Raw genomic sequence first — 22,838 nt, forward strand, 5'->3', positions numbered from 1 at the left:
TCTAAAATTAACTGTGACTGTCACAATGCTCTGATGTAAGCTGTCCTGCTCATCATTTGTTTTTCCTACTAAAGAAGAAGGCAGAAAAACAAAATCTCTTGCAAAGTTATGCAAATATTTGACAAAAGAACCCACAAATCTAAGGAGGCTAATTAATAAGGAACTCTTTTCATTGTAGACATTCATTCTCTCCAAATATGGGGGAGAAAAGAGAACAGACAATTCCCACATTGCTTCCACTGGAGAAATAAGATGGTTGGATGCCTGCAATCCCTAAAAATGATTTTAGGAAGTATGAAAAGTAGAATTTTACTTTATTTTATACAAAATGTCTTATCTTACTGTACCTAATCCTATCAGGAAATAGTTTCTGAACACCTTTTGCAAAGACTGGAAATATATCAACTTCACAATTTATAAACATGTCTTTTATATAAAAGAAGCTCTTAACATAGCAGATAACTAATTTTTTTAAATCCTAAATTGTATAGTACTGCCCAAGTTTTCTAGATAAGAAAAACAAGTCAACAGCGCCTCATTGCTTGATGCCTAGTTTTAATTTCTTGCCCAAGTACTGAAGATGGCAACAACCTAAATGCCTCTTCACTCTGGCCTTAATTATTAAACCTGACAAACAGTCTGTGAGTCTCAGGTTCTCTAACACATCACTTTGTTAAGCTCTTCCTGCTGGAAGTGACCTTTTTCTTTTCTTAACTCCTCCAGCATTCTGCTTGCCACTCACAAGGCATTCATCACGGGCCTTGACTGGGCTGCCTTATCTACCTCATTTGACGGAAAGCCCAAGATTATTTATCTGTGTCCATACACATGTGTGCGTACACACACACACACACACTCACACACACACACACACACACACACACACGCACGCACACACAATCTTTATCTCTCCCATTGTCTGGTAGAGGAGACCCTGCAAAACAATTTGCTGAGTGAAATCTACCATCCGGATCTACCATTTGAAAACTCCTCATAGCAAGTTATTTTATAATATAAGTCATCACGCCCAAACTTGGCTTGAGATTTTCCACACCTGAGTTTCTTCAAAATGTGCACTGCTTGCACATATGTTAATTACATAACATTATATAATGGTATACCCATACCACCCGTATTGACTCAGGCAATCTAGACATGTATAAAGTGATATTTATCTTCTAGCTTGTTTACCACTTAAGTTACAATGAAAGCTGTGGAACAAAAGTCTTACAATTAGAATCAAGAGAAAGAAACAACACAACTACATCAATAGTCCTGTGCAAAGGTAGAGTACAATCGATTCACTGAGTAACTCATTCATTAGATTTTTTTTTCCCAGTGTTTCTCTAATAACATTATTTGCACTGAATCTGTAAGAAAAGCAAGTGAGTCTGAGAACAGCAATCTAGACTGTGTAAGATTTATAAGGCACGAACTCAGTTGCTAAGAGACAACTTCATGGCTTTATTTTTTCTTCAATATTTCCCTCCTCTACAGCAAAGTTCTTTGGCTCAGAAGCAGCAGAAAGAGTGAGAAGAGACATAGTGGTCCTTTGTTAACCTTAATAAGTTATACGTGTGTGCAGTGCTTTCTGGTTTGTCAAAGCCTTTTCCATATATTTCTTCCTTTGACGTAAGAGACAGAAATAAATACCAAATAAAAGCAAATAAGTTGAGCTATTAGAAAATACTCAGGAGAAGATAAAGGAAGAAAAATGGAAATGATTAGTTTGTACAGAGATAACAAAAGGAAGTCGATTTCTACAAAAATTACAATAGGCTAGAAAAGACTAAGTACAAGTCATTGGGAAGAATTTGAGAAGTTAAAGAAATGTAAAACTGGACTTACTACAGACCAAGTGAGAGTGTAATATGGCCAACAAGAATAGAAGGGACTAATAAGGAAGTGGCTTGTGGTTTGGTTTTAACCATCCTGCAGTGAAGCTCAGTGTGGAAGAACAGAAACCCACAGAGGGCTGGGTTGTGGCTCAAGTGCCAGCCTAGTAAGCATGAGTACCTAAGTTCAAATCCTAGTACCACCAAAAAGAAAAAAGATTAGAAGATCATGTGAAGATGGGTACTGTTGGATCATGCCTACTACTCAGGAGGCTGAGATCTGAGGATATACAGGTATACAAATGTGTAAGAGTCTTATCTCTGATTAAACAGGGGGGAAAAAAGCCGTAAGTGGAGGTATGGCTCAAATGGCATACACCAGTTTTGAGGGGAAAAAAAAACCCAACAACAACAACAAAAAAGCAAGAACAATGAGGTCCTGAGAGCTCCAGTATGGACACACACACACACACACACACACACACACACACACACACACACACACACACACACACACGATAATGCGGTAGAGTGCCAGCCTAGAACCCCAGAGAGTGCTGGAAAACCTGGAGAATATACAAGAACCAGTAGTGGTGGCTGACTGAATGCCAGCATAATACCAGAAGCATAATGCACTCCTGGCACAGTCTGGCAACTGTAGATGTTTGTAAGGTGTGTTCAGGAATATAGAACAAAAGAAATGCTACAAGTTCAAAGTAATTTAAAGTAATGCTGGAATTTAGTCACAGCATTAGTTACAGCATGAGAAGTAGAATCAGAAGTATGGAAACAAACAATAATCTTTATGTAGCAGCAGGGTATCAGTCTTTGTAGAATTCAGTAGAAGGTGAGTTGGATGCAGATGCACTATCATGGAATTCATGAATTTTTGTGTTTAACTCTGAATAGCTCAGAGAAAGGTTGGTTTGGTAGGAAAAGATTAATGTATTTAGCTTAGAAATGGGAACGAAAGGGGGCTGGGAAGGTGGCTCAGTGGTAGAGCACTTGCCTTGCATGCATGAGGCCCTGGGTTCGATTCCTCAGCACCACATAAGAAAAAAGCCGGAAGTGGTGCTGTGACTCAAATGGTAGACACTAGCCTTGAGCTGAAGAGTTGAGGGACAGCGCCCAGGCCCAGAGTTCAGGCCCCACGACCGGACCCCCCCAAAAAAGAAAAGAAATGGGAACCGCACACAGATTTCTGCATCCATTTCTACTGCTCTGACCACATAGCTTTGAAACCTGCAGGAGAGAGAACCTCTCTGTAGCACTTGGATTCTGAGGTCTCTTGTGGGTTTTCTTAACCACGATCCCTCAAACTTTTCCCCCTGTGGTACACATGGCAATGATAACATCTAGAAAAAGCACTCGGTCCAGGTTGCCCCAGGCCCTGTTGGTCCCTAAAGGCTGATGTGCTCTGTTATCTTAGCGTATCAACCAAAGGTGCTTTACACCAAGTAAGTCACAAAATTGTGTGGGAACGCAATATGACAAGAAGATCTTGCTCTAAATTTGAAACATACACAAAAAAGCAAACACTAGAATGAGATTTCTCTTGCACGCTGACTTTAAAATACTTTTGGGCTTTAAAGCAGCAAGATACGCTTCACCCTTCCAAAAGCTATTACAAAATTTGTTAGGGGAGACTTTCACTTCTGGGGAAGATAGATAGATGTACTTTACTGCTCCAGTTAAGTACAACAAAAACCTTGAACAACCCACAAAATGGGAGAAAATGCTCACAAATCATATTTCTGATAAGGGTCTAGTATCCACAATAAAATACAAAATGCTTACAATAAAAATAGCCCAAGTTAAGAATAAGCAAAAGATCTGAATGGACATTTCTCCACAGAGATTAATGCTGGGAAGCACATTAAAAGGTGCTTGACATCAATAGTCATTAGGAACATGCTGATCAAAATCATAATAAGACACTATTTCACACCCACAATGGTGACTAGGATCAAAATGACAGACAACAGCCACCATTAGCAAGGATGTGGGGGAAGAGAGCTCTCCCACACTGCTGATGGGAATGTAAAGTAGTGTGGCTATTTTGGAAAATGGTTTGGCAGCTTCTCAAAAAATTAAACATGGAATACCATATGACCAGCAACTCAGCTCCTCAGTATATACCCAAGGCAACTAAAAACACATGTTCACATGGAAGACTTGTATATACTGATGCTCTCAGAAGTACTATGGTCAGAAAGTGTAAACAATCCAAATGTCCGTCAACTCATGAGTACACAAACAAAATATGGAAGATTTTGAAAACAGAATATTATTTGGCAATAAAAAGGAATGAATAACAGATGCAAGCTACAATGTAGATGAACACTGGAAGCAGTACATTAAGTAAAAGGAGTAGGTACAAAGGCTATCTATTGTATGAGTCCACTTATATGATTGCCCACGATAGGCAGGTCCACAGAGACAGAAAACAGATGAATAGTTCTTAGCATAGTAAAGATGTCAATTCTTCCCAGAATGATAAATGACTCCTATCAAAATCATAGCAAGATCTGTAAATCTAAGTAAGAATATTCTGTTATTAGGTAAAGAAAATGAATTAGAATAGCTAAAGTACTTTTGTAAAGAAAAAGTGAGAAGAATTATTATTACTATTATTATTGTTATTTGCATAGGCAAAAAGTTCCTGCGATTCTATCTCAACCCCTAGCTAGGTACAGTGGTACATTTCCACTATCCCACCTATGTGGGAGACTGAAATAAAGAAGACCATGGTTCCAAGACAATCCAGGAAAAAAAGTTTACAAGATCTCCTCTCAACAGAAAAAAGGCCAGGCGTGGTAATATGCACTTGTCATCCCAGATACAGCAGGAAGCATAAATAGGAGGATTTCAGCACAGGCCAGCCAGGACAAAAAGAAAGATCCTACCTCAAAAACCAGACCACAAAGGAGAAATGGGTCAGGTGGTAGCATAGAAAACATGAAGCTCTGGGGCTGGGAAGGTGGCTCAGTGGTAGAGCGCTTGCCTTGCATGCCTGAGGCCCTGGGTTCGACTCCTCAGCACCACATAAGCAAAAAGAAAAAAGCCAGAAGTGGCGCTGTGGCTCAAGTGGTAGAGTGCTAGCCTTGAGCTGAAGAGCTGAGGAACAGCACCCAGGTCCAGAGTTCAGACCCCACGACCAGACCCAAAAAAAAAAAAAAGAAAACATGAAGCCCTGAGTTAAAGGGAAAAAAGAAAGAAAAAAGTTATTACAGAAAAATATCATTGAGACATAGGGTAGGGAATTAGTTTTTAAAATTAAAAATAGAATCATGATCCCTAAAAGGAAGTACTGATAAAAATGAAAACTTTGGTTCTTGAAAAGATCCTCTTAGAGAAGATGACTTATCTCTTTTATTCAAGTATTTATTGAAATACTTGCACACTACATATCTCAGTAATTAGCTAATAGCAAATAAATATAAGAAACTGTCAAAATTCAACAGTAAAAAGGTAAACAATTCAATTACAATAGGCAAATACATGAATAGTCATTTCTCCAAAGAAGGCAGAACAGAAAACAAATCACATATGAAGATGTTCATGAGCTGCCATGAGGGAAGTTTAAAACTTCAGTGATCTATCACTATATCTCTATCTGAATGGCTAAAAATAACAACAACAACAACAACAAAAAAGATGATAACCCCAAATTCACAAAGGATGCAAAGAAATGGTAGATGCCATCCATTGCTGATGGCAATGTAAAATAGTACAGCCACTGTGGAAAATAATTGGGCAGTTTCTTTAAAACAACAACAACTATATAACCAAACTGCCATTTGATCCAGGGACTGTGCTCCAGAGAAATGAAAGATTCATGTGCACACAAAGATATTTACATGAATTTTTATATCGCTTCTATTTGTAATAGCCCAAAGTGGAAATAAGATAATATCATTCAACAGGTAAATGGGTAACAGTTGAAAGATCTGGAATTCCCTAATACAGGGAACACTAGCCAGTAATACAAAGAAACAAACTAGTGATATGCTGTAGGTTCCACCTGCAGAAGCAAAACAAACACACAAACCAATCTCAAAGGATATACACTGTATGATTCCTTATACATACAATTTGTGAAATGACAGTGATAGAAGTGAGAACATAAAAGATTCTGGAGGTTAGAGAAAGAAAACAGACATGACTAGCAAAAGACAGCATAAGGAATCCTTGTGGTTACCAAAGTGTTCTATACTATGAACTATGTATCAATGTCAATATCACAATTTTGACTGGGGCAGTATAGTTTTATAAGAGGTTGCCATTGTGGGAAACCAGGCAAAGACTACCTAGAATTCCTTTCATTATTTTTGTAATGTTAGGTATCAAACCCAGGCCCCACACATACTAGGCAAGTACTCCACCATGAAGATATATATCCCAAGCATTTAAAGACTTAAAATGTGTCACTGCAAGGAGGTGTAAAGGTTGCAAATGAAATTCACTTTTATGGTTCCCTTTAAAAATCATATATAGACTTTGGAACTTTAAGTTGAGCTGTGTACTTCCCAGAATCACATCTTTCAAAGGTCGCAATTAAGAGGGATCTGGGTGCAGATGGAGTTGCTGATAGTTGTGGCAGAATAAAGAAAGATGAGGGGAAAGACAGGGCAGAACAGACTAAGAGACAGTACACTGAGCTGCACCTGCTCTTCAGGATTAATTCCTCACCCTGAAAGCAATCCTAGTTTTATCTCCTTTATTGAACTCAACTAAATCACAAAATCTCCTGGCTACAATTTCCTCTTCCTCTAAAACACTGATAATATTTTCATCTGCCCATCAAACAGGATATTTGCAAGGATAAATATCTGTATGGCAGGAAAAGGTTTTAAAGGAAGATATCAAGAAATACTATCTGCAAAAGTGATACATTCAATTTGTCTATGTTATTGATGGAAAACAATGCCTTTGAAGGAGACTGGAAAAACAGAAAGAGAAAATAAATATTATGATTAAAACAAAGGCAACACTCTCCTTTCCTTTCCTCTGTCTTGAAGCACTGGTGGAAAGTTCAGTACTGTAAAACAGAGAGTCCCTCAATACACCAGCAAAACCATCTTAGCCAGATTGATTTTGCACAGAAGCCTTTAAAAGACTAAAAAAAAAAAAAAAACAAAACAAACAATCCAAACTTCACGAGACTGCAAATCTACTAGGATCTGGACAGCGTCCTTATGGCCACACTGAGAGATGTGAATAGCATGGGAACTGGCTTTCACCTGACTGAAGCACTAATTAAATTTTGTCTGGCACTGTAGTTACTCAGTCAAGTCAGTCTGCATCCACTTGAACTGAAGATCTTTAATTGTAAAAGCCACAATCCACAGTGAACTGAACAAACAGGCCCTTGTGTAATCTACTACAGTCACTCTGAAGGAATATATTTGAGGTATCCAAAATAAATGACCTGATATTTCTTTAGAATCAGCCCTTCACTTAGAGAGTAATGGTTTCAATTCTTGGGATTTCATTTCTTTAATTTCTATTATTTCTATATTTTGATTATTTAGGAATAATCTAAATTATGTGAATACAAATTTTTTTTACTGATAATCTGAAAACTTTTTTTTTTTTTTTGTCAGTCATGGGGCTTGAACTAGGGGTCTAGATGCTGTCCTTGAGCTCTTTTGTTCAAGGCTAGCACGCTACCACTTTAAACCACAGTACCACTTCTGGTTTTCTGGTAGGTAATTGGAGATGAGTCTTACGGACTTTCCTACTTAGGCTGGCTTTGAACTGCGATCCTCAGATCTCAGCCTTCAGAGTAGCTAGGATTATAGGCATGAGTCACCAGCCCCTGGCATGAAAAATGACGTCTGAAGATGAATTTGAGCCCTGAGAGACTGGGCAAGATAATAAGAAAACGCTATCTGTGTTTTGTATCAAGCTTGATAGTCTACTCCTCGTCAGTAATAAGCTTTTGGACAATTTTTTAAATCTTCTAACTTTACTCACCAGTGTCCAGTCTTGATTTGACATGCTGATATTTTGGATTCTGTGGTATCCTTTTGGTCAGATACTACAAAATGAGAAAATTCAAAATTAAACAGGTTAATATAAGGTAAGGGTGGCAGTCAGGTGAGTATCAGATACTTTAAAAAAAAGGCAACAAATGCTAAATTATCACAAACTGAAAAGATGAGTGCTAGAGAGCCAGCTGTCCTTTAGATCATGACTCTTCACAATGGCACTTCCTTACAGGAAGACAGTTACCTAGTTTCTGTCAAAATACTTTTTTTAAAAATCAAAATCTCAGAGCAATATGTGATAAGGAAAAAAAATTCTTTAAAAAATGATCTCTCACTACGAATTTAAAATTGATCTCCCTCCAGTTTTTCCAGTCTACCACTGCAACCCAACATAAAGAAATTTATTAAAACAAAAAAGGATGTTGTCCTATCTCTCTTTTTAATCATGATCTTAATGAGCTTCTAGACCATCTCCTCAGGACACTTCCAGATTTTATCTATAGCTCTCCTAAAAACATGGCAGGCAGGCCCAGATGCTACAGATGTTGAGCCTGGCAGGCTCTCACATTGAGCTCTACAGATGTCACTGCTGTGGCATCTGCTCTTGTGGCAGCTGAGGCTCATCTCCAGCTTAAGGCAAGTTGAGTCTCTGAATCCAATCACAAGACAGTAAATTCTTATGGTGAATGTAAAATCCATTAAGGGAGGAAAGGCTATAAGCACAAAGGCATTGTAACATATAGCTTTCTTGCTTTTTTTTCTGACTTACAAATATAAAAATCATATATGTTAAGTACTGGTAGCTATGGAATACAAGATGAAAACTGGGTACTCCCTTTCCAATTTTATCTTCTGCACACGTTCCCATGTTGAAGTGGCACAGAATGTCCCTCTATAATATGTCCAGTTTTTCCAGATGCCTGCCTAGAATACTTTTTCTCAACTTGGACAAAATATTTCTTCTGTAGAATCAGGTACATTTTCTCCCTGGGCTCCCTGTCTATCCTGTTTCTACTTCTAGATCTTTGTTCCTGGTGGAGAATTTTCTTAAAAGGGAGAAATAATGACTTTCTTAGATTTGTATTCAACATGGACCTACTATATGCTAAGTATATTTATTGCTAATTAGTCTACAAATGAAAAAATTGGAATTATACTACAATTATTTGGTTCCTTAGGCGATAGCTCCAAACTTAACCAAAAAGTACAACACTTGCCTTGGAAAATAGTAATTGCCCTCTTGGGAGGACTGCAAAAAAAAATTACATATCAAAATACCTCTTCAAATGATCTATAAAGTATAAAAATAGCCTAGAATTCTTCTATGTTTTACACCTACAGAGTTATCAACTTTTAATTTTGCCAAGGATGGAAAGAAGAAAAAAACACAAAGTCAAACCTCACAATTAACATCTGCTATTTTTTTAAAAAAAGAATTTTGTCCAGGATGAAGTTTGTATTTTTTTTTTTTTACCTACTACATAAGAACATAAACCATCTGCTACGTTTTTGTTTTTGGAGGGGGCAGCGGTGGAGATCAAATTGAGGGCCTCACACATGCTAGGCAAATGTTCTACTATTGGGCTTTGCCCTAATCCCACCATCTGCTACCTTAATATCTAAAAGGTAAAACAGGGGGGGGGGGGGAACCTACGTAGAAAGGTCAGTTCTTTATGCTGTTATTAAAACACTGAATTTTAATTTGTTGCCTGAAAATTTCACTTCACACCAGGAAGATAAAACGTTTCTTATGACCACTTAGCACTGGTTCTTCAATTGTGTTTTATGTTTGAAAAAAGATGGAAATGGCACTTCCCATTCTGATCACTAACCTGCTGTCTGTAAGAGAAAATGACTACAAAATTAATCTTAATCCTTCTCCAGAGGTTGGAGATGATTCTGAAGTGAGAGAAGAAAAATATACAAAAACTGCAAAGGCAGATTGTAGGGTAAGACAATAGCAAGGTAAAATGAAACGAACAGTAAACTGAATCAAAGAAAAGTGATACTAGATTCAGTTATCTGAAGCTGACAGATTTTCTTTTTTTGGCACACTGTATTTTTTATCATTTCTATACCCTATTTCCTGTTTTCAAGCTTTTGTTTTGGTTTTCCCGCCAGTTCCCTAGCAAAGCCTCTTTTGAAAAATTCCAGGCTAGTCTCTGCTGAACCAAGGGGATTTGTCCTTACCTAAGCCAAAATAGCTAAGAAGTGAGGGTGTCTCTGGGGACCAGGTGTGGTGGCGGCAGAATGATGAGGGGAGAGGGTGTGGACAGCTGCGCGCCTGAGCCCTCCCGCCCCCGCTTTTCCCTTACATGGACTAATGAGAAATCCATATGGTGCGGGAGAAAAATGTAGTGTTTCTCTGGCTTGTTCCCATTTCAGTTCAATTTCTTACTCCAGACTTTCTGGGACCAACCACAATGGAAAGCTGTTTGTGTTCCACCGCCAGCAGAGCACCATGGGTTTTATGGAAGGACTACACTTCCTTCTTAAATTCTTGCTGTTGAGGTGATTGCCTCTTGACCTAATGACTGGCTGGCTTGCTTTCAATGACATAAACAGAGGGGAATGGTGGAGAGTAAAGGGACTGGGAAAAGGAGCTGTTTCAAGGAAGATTATTCATTTGTTCAATGAAGATGTATTGAACACCAACCACCACTCAGTTGATGTTTATTACTGAGGACCTACTAGGAGTTGGTTCCTGTGGGAGAAGAGTTAAAAATCAGATGGCAGACTGCAAGATAAACATGGACAAGGAAGTAGGGCTGTGGTGGGAACTGAAGACTGGTACCAAATGCACACTGAGTAGCAAGAACTGTTTTCTAAAGGTGTCTGATGAGCTCAGTTCTGAAGGCCATTGAGATTTTTGAAAGTCAAGAGACATGATTGGGCGATACAGAGTCCGGCAGAGAGAAAAATATAGAAAAAGCCTGGAGACTAGAGAAAGCATAGACAACTTCAAGGAATCTGGCAGTAACTGGTATATGGATAGCGCTGGTGTGGGGCAAGGTAGGCATGAATGATGCTGGAGAGGCAGACAGGTCACAAAGGGCCTTGTGGCCATGCTCAGACCACTTCCATTTTGTCCTATTGATGAGTGGATCTCAAGCATGATACAATATTGCCAACTTTAAGCCTATAAGACATTTGTCAAAGTCTGTAGACATTTGGGGTTATCACAACTGTAGGGTGGAGGTTGCTACTAGCATCTTGTAGCTAGAGACATGGGATGCAGGACAGACCCCTTCAACAAAGAAACAGCCTGAATGTGAATAATGCTGAAGTTGAGAAACCCCCATTAAAGGTTTAGGCATGAATGATGACATTATATTTCTGTTTTAGGAAGATTACTCTGGCAGCAATATGATCACATTCAAGAAAGGAGGAAATAAAGCCAGATAAAAGGCTGTGGCATGAAGAGGATCTGAAGTACTAAGTGGCAGGAGAGAGGAAGCAGAAAAGACAGTTTGCAGAAACCAATGTAAAGTGTGAAATCAATATAATTATCCACAGATGACTGTAAAAGTGGCACCATGCCCCCCCAAAAAAAAACTGAAAGAGAAAGCATATGAGGAAAAAGTGATACATATAATTCAGGGCACATCAAGTACAAAACAGGTTGGGTGGTTTATCTAAAATGCAAGTGTCCAGCTGGCTATACGGACCTGGAACTCAAGAAAGAGCTGGCCTGGGGGGGACAAAGAGAGATAATGCTATGGGAATGACCACAATACTCCAGGATACAATGTAGACGGAGATGAAAAGCCTCAACACTGTAGATCAGGTGAAGAAGAGGCACCTGGGTAGAGACTCAGAAGAAGCCTCAAAAAAGTGGGTCAGAAAATCTGAGAAAAACTGCAGGAAGAAGGCAGCAGTCAACAGGGAACAATGCTGTCATGTCTGAGAACAAGAGGTCAAGAATGGACAGGCAAACAGGAATGCAGGTCAAGTAAGAGAACAGGAAAGTGTATTTGGATTTAGCAAAGCAGGGCATTGTTGATGGCCAGGATGGAAGCAGTTAGAGGAAATGGACAAGGACAGAAGCAAAAAAACAGCAGGTTGTGTGCAAGAGAAGGGAGGAAGGAAGAAAAGAACAGGATTGTAAGAAGGCTGACCCTCATTGCGGTTTTCCTTTCAGGCAGTTGCTGAGGGACTCTCTATTGTCTGTTTTGTTTGGAGAGCGGGAAGATAGGAGAAAAGAAGGAAGGGGAAGCGAGGGGAGGGGAAGAGAAGAGAGGGGAAGGAATTAGAGGGGACAAGAGAGATATTGAGATTCTTGGAGGGGCAGGGAAACTTTTATTCTGCCAAGGGCCATTTGGGTATTTATAATAATATTCAAGGACTATACAAAATTGTTAATATAAGCAGACGGACTGTAGAAGGGCATGTAAAGCCAACTAGAAGCAGATGTTTTTATCCTATCATGTACCAAATGATTTTATGGGCCTTATATGGCCCATGTGCCGGACATTCCCCAGAGCCCAGATTTTTTTTTAGGGAGGGGGGAATTTGGATAAATACTTAAAAATCAAGAAGGTACTCATAATAAGGAAGTTGAGAAAATTCTCATTTGTGCATTATTACAGGCTCTGTGAGAACCAGAAATGTCAATAGCCCTTAGAAGACTATATCCTCTAGGGAGGCCCCAGAGATAATATCCTCCCTATATACCCTTCCTAGTCCAACTATTCAACTTGTACTGACTTCCAAGCTCAACACAAACTTATCTTTTGGGAAACCTCCTCTGAAGTCCCTAACTAGATAAATATCTCTTCCCTGTCTGCATTTTACCACTCCTTGTACCATTAGAACTTCTCACTCCCTGTTCTTGGGACAGAGCTGTGCCCTGTACATCTGTATAACTGTTATGAAGTCTTGTCCCAGATTCAACCATACTACTGCCAAAGAAAGATCTGAAGCCAGGCTCATGCCTGTAAACCCAGCTACTCTGAAGCATTAGGAGGACTGTGAGTCTAAGGCCAGCCTAAGCAACTCTGCGAAGGCAGAAGAAGAAAGAAGACAAAAAGAAGACCCAAGCAAACTGTACAGCTCATGCTGGTGCCACTGGGGCAGCACAGACATCAACATCAACATAACCCATAAACATTGTATATTGCACCCCCAGTTCTTCATATGGGCTTCACTGATGGATTTCAGGAGGTTCTTGAGACCCATAGAACTACAAGTAAATTTAGATATACATTTTTCTCTGCAATGGGCTCTTGGCTTTCACCACATTTTCAAATCCTTGAAACCTTTTTTTTTTTGGGGGGGGGGGGTCCAGTTGTGGGGCCTGAACTCTGGGCCTGGGCACTGTCCCTCAGCTCTTCAGCTCAAGGCTAGCGCTCTACCACTTGAGCCACAGCGCCACTTCCGGCTTTTTTCTTTTTGCTAATGTGGTGCTAAGGAATCGAACCCAGGGCCTCAAGGCATGCAAGGGAAGCACTCTACCACTGAGCCATCTTCCCAGCCCAAATCCCTGAAACCTTAAGAACCACTTGTATACCTGGAAGCTTGTACAGTAAGACTAAATGGAGAGAGGGCTTCAACTGGAGAAGCCTGAATATGGTCTGAGGGGCCTAGACTACACTTTAGCAGTAGCAAGGACTAAAAATACTGAGCTGGGGGTCACAATCACGATAGCATTGGACACATCACTAATTTGTATATTGATAGAGTGCATGGATGGTAGAGAAGGAGAAAGATGGGGAAGTCCAGGATGGGATTTTTTTTTTTTGAAGGAAGATCACAAAAAAAAGAAAGAGAGAGAGAGAGAGAGAGAGAGAGAGAGATTGTCTGAAATCACAGATCATTCAAAATGAATGGTTTTTCTGACTTCCCACCTCTTTCAAAATAAGATTCACAAGATTGTATTTCTACTGCAATATGTGATGATAACACACAGTCAAAAGATATTTAATTTACTATATATTTGGTTCAGAATCCCTCTTTTTATCTCCTTTACTGCCAAAGAGAAAGTCTATAAATAAAGGGAATGGATGTCAGTTTTAAGGAATCTTATATTTAATAGTAAGTATTTTAAAGGGGCCCTTTTCTTTTCTTCAATGAGTTTTAATTCAGCCCTGTTTCATTAATGGCAAATACGCATTTTACATGCAGAGCCATATTTTTCAAGATGGCCACAAGAAAATGTCCCATCTGTGGCATTTCATTCCTCCCAACAAGGGTACGATGGTGTACCTCTCCAGAATCAGGTGGGCCTGGACTGTGGCACAAGTGACCCTGTAGGACTTCTAAGGCTAGGTGGTTAAAGGCAGTATGGCCTTTACCTGCTTTTCTTGGGATAGTTGCTGCTAGAACTCAGGCATGGCATATGAGAAAGGCCAAGTCACACGGAAAAGGCCATTTGTAGGAGGCAGTTAGCCCCAGCCACAGATGGATAGATTCCATGTGAGAATCTTACTGAGCTGAGTTTAGAACCATGAGAGATAATAATCAAATGAAGATTTCTGTTGTTTTAAGCCACTAACTGTGGTAGTGACTTATTACAAATCAGTATGGAATTGGAACACCATCCTACCTTTTTTCTTTAGGAACAACATCAACAATAACAGAAAAAAAATCTACACTGCACATCTATACCTTACTCATGAATCCAGTGCAAGGATTACTGTCCCCCCACCATACTACGAAAGTTCCTGTCACAGCTTCCCAAAACACTGAAGATCCCCTATTCACAGAATATAATAGACACTTGTCAGTCCCTCACTTATTTCATCTTTCTTCATTGTCTTAGGATTCCACTTGCCTGGCTTCAGTGATGTCTGTTTGTTAGAATCCTTTAGATACATGGCTCATTTCTCTGGCAGCCCCTTGATGACTATGTTCCCCCCAGAATTCCACCTTCTCAACCAATAGGTTCTCTTGGGCATACATGGGCTTATTTTCATTTATAGGCTTCTGATTTTCAAATATTCAACATTTAACCTTGACTACTCCTCCCAGCTAGCTTTAGACACATATCCACTTGATCATTCAATAAATACTATGTATCAGGAATGGGCAATACAGATGAGGTTTCTGGTATGTTCTTCTCAGTTTGCCAGAAAACAAACAAGTAAAACAATAATTACAGGTGACTGAACAAACACATCAAATTTTGCCCCTCTCAAAACCTCAATACGACTTCACTAAAAGTGTATATTATCTTGAGAAGTGGAGAGTGAAGATCGTGGTTCAAGGCGAGCATGGACAAAAAGTGAGACTTCTATCTCAATCAATAAGCCAAGTAGGGTACATAAATGGAAGAATCTCAGTCAGAAGTGAGCCCTGGGCAAATGCAACACCTTATTTGAAAAATAATTACATCAATAAAGGAGTGTGGCTTGAGTGGCAGAGTGTCTACATAGCAAGCCCCAGGCCCTGAGTTCAAACACCAGTATTGTCAAAACAAAAACAAAACAAAAACCTTCACAAATCAACAACTAAGGATTACAAGTCTGAGAGCCTTATCCCTATCAAATAGGATTAATGTCCTTATTAAGAAGAGACACCCTGCACTGTCTCTCCCTTCATGCCTCACTAGAGTTCCCCACCTAAAACGGAAGCAGCAGCTTCTGGACTTTCAGCCTCCAGCGTTATAAAAAATACATTTTTTGTTGCTTAGGCCTCCCAGTTTGTGGTATTTTGTTAAGATAGTCTAAGCTAACTAATATATCATCTCCAGCACAACAAAAAGAAAAACAAACATTTGGTGGAAGCTGAAAAAAACATTTTCAATAACTATCATTCATTGTTTCATTCCTGGGTCTTGGCACCATTAGGGAAAAAAAACCTGCTTATGAATATTCTTAGTAGCATTATTCATAATAGCCTCAATATAGAGATAACCCAAATGTCCAATAGAAGAATGGATAAATAAAAGACACATATTCATATGTTGATGTTGGAGTATTACTCCACAATAAGAGGAGTAAAGTACTGATACATGATAAAAACAGATGAGCCTGTAATCCTAGCTACTCAGGAGGCTGAGATTTAGAATGGCAGTTTGAAGCCAACCTGGTTATTCCCAAGTAACCAGCAAAAAGCTAGAAGAGGAGACATGGCACAAATGGTAGGGTAACAGTCATGAGCAGAAAGGCAGAGTGAAATTCAGAGGCCTGGAGTTTAAGCTCCAACACCAGCAAACAACAAAAACCAAATAAACAAAAACTCAGATGAGCCTTTAACACATTATCTAAACTTAAAGAAGGCACAAAATACCCCCCCCCACACACACACATATATTGCATGACTCCTTTATGAAATGTACCCAAAAAAATTAAATCTAGAGTCAGAGAATAGATTCATGGCTGCCAAGACTGGAGGTTGTAGGGTTTCTTTCTGGGGGTAATGACAACATGCTAAAATTGTAATAATGACATACAACTCTATGACAATTCTGAAACCATTTAATTGTATGCTTTAAATGGGTGAATTTATGGTACATGAATTATGTATCAATAAAGCTGTTACCAATAAAATTCAAAAAGAAAAGAAAAGAATTAGATATTTTCCTCTATAAAGACTGTGTTAATAGGATGGAAAGACAAGCTACAGACAAGAAGGAATTTTTGCAAACCACAGATCCAACAAAGACCTAGTATATCAAATACACAAAGCGCTTTCAAAACTCTTGAAAAAAGTATGTTCACTGCATTAGTGTTTATAATAGCAAACAGTCAAAAACAAGCTAGAGGCTGGGAATGTGACTTTGTGGTAGACTGCTTGCCTAGCATGCATGAAGCCCTCGGTTCAATTCCTCAGTACCACATAAACACAAAAAGCCAGAAGTAGCACTGTGGCTTAAGTGGTAGAGTGCTAGACTTGAGCAAAAGCAGCTCAAGGACAGTGTCCAGGCCCTGGGTTCAAGCCCCAGGACTGGCAAAACAAAAAACAAAAACAACAAAACAAAACAAAAAAAACACAAGCTAGAACCAGGTACCATTGGTTCACATATGTAATATTCAGGAGTGGATCATGTGGTACAGCACTAACCTTTAGCAAAAAAAGCTCAAGGACAGCATATAGGCCCTGAGTTCAAACACCAAGACTGGCACACACACACATAAAAAAAGCTATATAACCACCACAAAGAGACAGATAAATTATGGAGTACTCATATGCTGCATTACTACAGTTTAAAAGTTTCAACTAGACATATCTACTGCTGTGGATGGATCTCATGCGTCATTTGAATGTTAAAAGCTAATGGTAATGACATACAGCATGATAGTATTTTTCTAAAATGTTTCAACACACAAGGTAATATCTAAGAGCACTTGCCTTGAACTGAAGAGCTGAGGGACAGTGCCCAAGCCCAGAGTTCAAGCCCCACGACCAACTATATATATATATATATATATATATATATATATATATATATATATCACTTACTTAGAAATATCTACATTAAATATGGGGTGATAACTATGGTGCAGAGACAAGACTGAGGCTAAAATCCATAAGAACCAAAACTGCCTTGAACTACAAATTATGAATAACTCAATCATATCAATTCATTTGTACAGCTGAAGTCTAATATAGCTAGAAAATAAAAAAATAACATGTACCTAGTCGCTGGTGGCTCACACCTATAATCCTAGCTATTCAGCAGACTGATCTGAGAATCATAGTTCAAAGCCAGCTCAAGCAGGAAAGTCTGTGAGCCTCTTATCTCCAATTAACCACCAATAAGCCAGAAGCAGAGCTCTGTGCTAGCCTGAGTGTACTAACTTGAGTGCTAGACTTGAGCAAAAATGCCCCAGGACTGGCACATAGACACACAAGCAAAGAACACAACTGTAATATAACCATACCAAGGACTCAGGTAATAGTCAAAAGAATATAATTTAGCTGAGCTTTATCTCTCTGACATGGAAAAATCTCTTAAGACATACAAGCAAGTGTAAACAAGTGTAAACAAGCAAGCCAAACACAGATACATAACATTGTTACATTTAACATTTATGTAAGACAAAACTGTTATATAATTTTTTCTCTCTCTACCCATGCATAGACACATGCACATATTTCTCCATGCAATATATAAAGTTTTTTTAAGGTAACTGGAAAAATTACAAATAGTGCTATGGAAAAAAAGTCTGAACTATTCATAAAGTCTACAGTAAAGGTAGATGGAAATCCTCTGCACTCACAGTGTCAATCCCATAGAAATAAAACCAAAGCCCACATGAAAAGCTGTACCTAAGTGTTTTTAATCTATATTTGTAATATCTCAAACTGAAAGCAACCAAAGTGTCCTGTAACAGGGAATGCACAAATAAACTAGTACATCCACACAACAGAATACCAATCAGCAGTAAGAATCAATGGATTAGCACTACTCTCAACAACTTGGCTGTGTCTCAAGGATATTATTCTGATTAGGAAAAAAGCCATTCTCAAACTGGGCACTGATGGCTCACGCCTTTAATCCTAGCTACTCAGGATACTGAGATCTGAGGTTCATGGTTTGAATCCAACACAGGCAGGAAAGTCCATGAGACACTTATCTCCACTAAAAACTACCCAAAAAGCCAAAAGGGGAGTTGTAGTTCAAGTGGTGGAACGCTACACTTGAGCACAAAAGCTCACAGACAGTGTTCAGGCCCAAAGTTCAAGCCCCAGGGTGAGTTAAAAAAAAAAGTCGCCAGGTGCCTGTGGCTCACGCCTGTAATCCTAGCTACTCAGGAGGCTGAGATCTGAGGATCACGGTTCAAAGCCAGCCCATGCAGGAAACTGTGAGACTCTGCCAATAAACAACTAGAAAACTGGAAGTGGTGCTGTGGCTCAAGAGGTAGAGTGCTCACCTTGAGCTGAAGAGCACAGGGACAGCACCCAAGCCCAGAGTTCAAGCCCCACAACCGACAAAAAAAAAAAAAAAGTCATATAATGGATGATTCAATTTATGCAACATTTTTTAAGTGACAAAATTAGAGAGATGGAGAACACATTTGTGGTTGCCAGAGGTCAGGCTGGTAAGAGGGAAGAAAGTGTGACTAGGTGTGACTAGGAAGGCTAGCCTAAGGAAGGAGATATATGTTATAGTGGAGTAGGTACTATGTGTGCAGATCTACAAATATGCAAACCTTTGATCATATGACCTATATCAGTGATAAAATGGCCTAGAATTATGCACACTTTGTACAAACTTCAATTTTCTAGTTGTCATATTGTACTTTAGATAAAAATATAATCACTGGGAAAAACTGGCTGGACACACAGGACCTCTGTATTATTTTTGCCACCTCTTGCAAATCTATACTTACCTTAAAATAAAGTTTTTAAAAAAAGATATGAACAAAAACAGCTCTTAAAAATTACAATTATGATGGCAGAAAATTGAAACAATAAATGGATTAGAAAACAAAGCCAAAGACAGCAAAAAGACAATGAAAAATAAAAGGTAATATTGAAGAAAATAAGAGAACAAGTTATATAGATGTATAAATAAGGAACTTAAAGAACTGGGGGTGTAGCTTAAATGGGAGATTGGCACTTGCCTAGTAAGGGCAACGTCCTAAGTTCAAACCCTATTACAACCAAAAACAAACAAAAAACAGTGGATGGAGAAAATGGGAGGAGGAAAATCAACAACTAAGTAACTCCAGAAAATTTTACAGACTAAAGATCCAGTTTCTGGTATCCACTGATTACACCAAGGAATACCTTTGTGAAATATGCTAACAATGGAAATAAAAATATTCTATAAGCTTCCTTGATTCTACCAGTCACAATCCAACAGAAGGGCTTTGGACTTCTTTCTCCATAACAACACTGGCTACTACAAAACCACAGAGCGACGGTTCCAAGATGCTGATGATTTACAACCAAAAATTGCACACTGGGCCAAACTCAGAGGCAAAAAATAATGTGAAGTTGGAATTATAACATTTTAGGTATGACTAGCATTTTAAGCATATATTTTTAAATATACTTCTTATGTGCTCTTTCCCAAGAAATTATGCTCCACTTAAACATAGACTAAACCAAGCATCTCTCTGTCTAGAACACAATGTATAACCAAACACACAAGGATATCATTTCTTGTCCTATATTTCTGGCAGTTCTTTATCCTCTTTTGCACATATTCTCAATCTCATTAAATAGTCCAAATAGGAAACATAATCCATCACAGTCATATCTCAAAGCTAATAATGGTCTTGCTTCACACCCCAAATATTTCTTCTCAAGTCTGTTCCTGGTTCCATGATCTTGGTGTCAAAGTAATCACCTAACTAATCTCCCAATCTCTAACCCCAGCTTTCCCAAATCCATCCACCACAATCTGGCTCCAATTATACCTAAAATGCAAATCTAGAACTGTTCTCTCCTTCACTTAAACTCTTCAAAATTGTCTTGAACTCTAGCAGAGCATGGTGGCACACACATGTAATCCCAACTATTTGGAAGGCAGGAGGATCTGGAGTTTGATACTAGCTGGGAAAAGTCAGTAAGTCATCAAAAAGAGGATAGGGGCTGGGAATATGGCTCAACTAAAGTGGCTAACCAAGTGTCTAGCAAGTGTGAGGTCTTGAGTTCCTAGTACCAAAATGAAACCGTCCTGGGGCTGGGAAGGTGGCTCAGTGATAGAGCACTTGCCTTGCATGCATAAGGCCCTGAGTTCGATTCCTCAGCACCATATAAGCAAAAAGAAAAAAGCCAGAAGTGGCGCTGTGGCTCAAGTGATAGAGTGCTAGCCTTAAGCTGAAGAGCTAGGGACAGTGCCCAGGCCCAGAGTTCAGGCCCCATCACTGGACCCAAAAATAAATAAATAAATAAATAACCTTCCTGAATATTTGGGGGAGGGTTGAACTCAGGGACTCATGCTAGGGTAGTGCTCTACCACCAAGCCACATCTCTGGCTCTCTTTGGCACGGGTTATTTTTAAGATTTAGTCACTTTACACCTATCTATCCAACTCTCATAAATCTTTAACATCATTTTACTTAACAATCCAAAATTGTATTTATAAGACACAATGTAATACACATACAAAATGTGGAATGATTAAAACTAATTAAGATTCTATCAACCCACTTTTTATGATGAAGAATTTGAAATGTACTCGGATGTTCTGGAATATACAAAATATTAACTGGAACCATCCTGTTGTACAATAGATCTAAGAATTTTAGTTGTCCAAGCACTAAGCACAGTGGATGATGCCTGCAATCCCACCTGCTTGGAAGGTTTAGGTTGTAGGATTGTAGTCCAAGCCCTGTTGTGGGATAGTAGTCCAAATGTGAGACATGACTTGAAAAATAACTAAAACAAAAAAGTGTTGGATATGTGGCTCAGAGGGTAGAATGCTAGCCCTAAGCACTGGATCCTCTCCAAAAACATTTAGTCGTAACGGAAACTTTGTCCCCTTTGACTGACATCTTCTTATTGCTTCCCTCTGCCATCCCAGCATCAGGTGCCTATCATTCGATCCTGTATGTCTATGAACTGGACTTAAAAGTGAGATGATGGAGTGTTTAGGCCTGGCTAATCGATCATGGTGCTTTCCTGCCCAGGCAACCCTCAGTCTTACAACTTTCTCAACAAAGCATCCAACAGGAAATGGGGCAGGTACAGCTGATGTTTGGTACAAAAAGCTAAGTTCTCTCGCAACTCTTCTTTCTCAGTTGGGAAGTCTGCAGCGTTCGCACATCTTAGCTCCAGCTCTTCTACCTGAGATGCTTGTGCACCTGACTAATGCACGGCCTTGCCATGTCCAGGAGCCTTCTCTCACGCTCTGGGTAGGGTCCTAGGTTTCCCTAGCACTACTGTATTCAAACCTACTTGGAGGTCTCCCTCACTAGGCTGAACTTCCCACAGGGCGGAGGGCTTTGCAGGGGGCTATGGGTGAGGAGATCTGTTCAGAGGTCCCATGGAAAGCCACTAACTCTAGCGTCCCATTTTACCCCCTTTCCAATTCACTTGGTCTGCTTGTTGTTCTCTTCTGGATCTCCCCACCCTCAAAACTGACAGCTCCCTTTTTCCTTTCCATTGGTGTTCAGAGGTTCCTTTTTGTTGTTGTTTCTCAACTGTCACTGCTCCACTGTGAAGCTCCTCCCAGCGACAAAACCGGCTTCGGGTCCTTCCCTGAGGAAAGCCGGCCGGCCACCGGCGGAGGCGGGACGCGGAGCTGCCCGGAGCCCCGGCCGGGCCCGACCCGGGCCCTGCCTCGGACCCCTCCCCACGCCGGCCACTTCCCGCCTTCCGGGTGGCGGAAGTTGCTGGCGGCTCGTCCCTGCCCACGTGGCGCCTGTTCCGGTGCGCCCGCTCCCCCTCCACCTCTCGGGTCCGGACCTGGCCCTCACCTCAGGATTCCCAATGTGCCTCCGGACAGACATATTTGCTCCAACCGACCACGCTCGGGTTTCTAGCCTCACGAGTTGCCTCTAACCCTAGCTTCCTAACCACCACAATCTAGCTCAACCGCCTCCTTATGATCTCTTTTCCGATTGGCCAGTTCTCTCTAGCCAGCCAATGGGGAGCTCGTTTACTGTCTTAGCGCAGGGTTCGAGGAGAACGAGACGCCGGTCAATGGTTACCAAGGGCAATGCGGGACGCCCGCTAGCTTTGCCTTTTGTGCTCTGGGCCTGGGCGGCTGGCTCCAGCCTCCGCGCGGGAAGAGGAGAGGACGGCGGGGGTGGGAGTGGGGGGTCTTGCGCCTGCGCAGAACTCAGGAAAGGGGGAAGGGCTGGGAGGACAAATAACCAAGGTAATAGCACAAATACTGCATAGGTAACCCTTCCCTTCCCTCAATCTCCATTTAAGGCCATTCTAGCCAAACACCAGAGCTACCTTTTTCACAATAGAGGATACCATATGGGCCACGGTTGATCAGCAGCAATGAGAATATATAGTTTCTTATTTTCAGGTTAAGTTATTATGCAAATTATGCAAACTAGCATGTGTAAATACAGTAATTATTGTTGCTTTAAAAGCTTTTAGTCTAGCTAAACCACGGCAGCCTTAATTGCCAAGCACACACACCGTTCAGTGGTTCATC

At 40.0% G+C, this 22,838-nt stretch overlaps 1 protein-coding gene across 3 annotated transcripts in view; it reads right to left on the bottom strand.

Annotated features, from left to right (window-relative positions):
• The window catches only part of Cep41 (centrosomal protein 41), a 47,185-nt gene extending 24,934 nt beyond the window's left edge, over positions 1 to 22,251 (bottom strand). For 2 of the 3 annotated variants that reach the window (XM_042696071.1, XM_042696068.1), the window contains exons 1-2: positions 22,144 to 22,251; positions 7,815 to 7,878 (exon numbers count right to left, since the gene is read on the bottom strand). In XM_042696071.1, coding sequence (XP_042552005.1) covers positions 7,815 to 7,878; positions 22,144 to 22,176 — 97 coding nt within the window. In that variant the 5' untranslated portion in view covers positions 22,177 to 22,251. The remainder of the gene's footprint in view (positions 1 to 7,814; positions 7,879 to 22,143) is intronic. The other variant, XM_042696070.1, reaches the window with a different exon arrangement.
• Between the last annotated feature and the right edge of the window lie 587 nt (positions 22,252 to 22,838).

Source organism: Dipodomys spectabilis, unplaced genomic scaffold (genome assembly GCF_019054845.1).
Source record: "Dipodomys spectabilis isolate Male_0828 unplaced genomic scaffold, ASM1905484v1 ptg000197l, whole genome shotgun sequence".
NCBI classification, from domain to species: Eukaryota; Metazoa; Chordata; class Mammalia; order Rodentia; family Heteromyidae; genus Dipodomys; species Dipodomys spectabilis.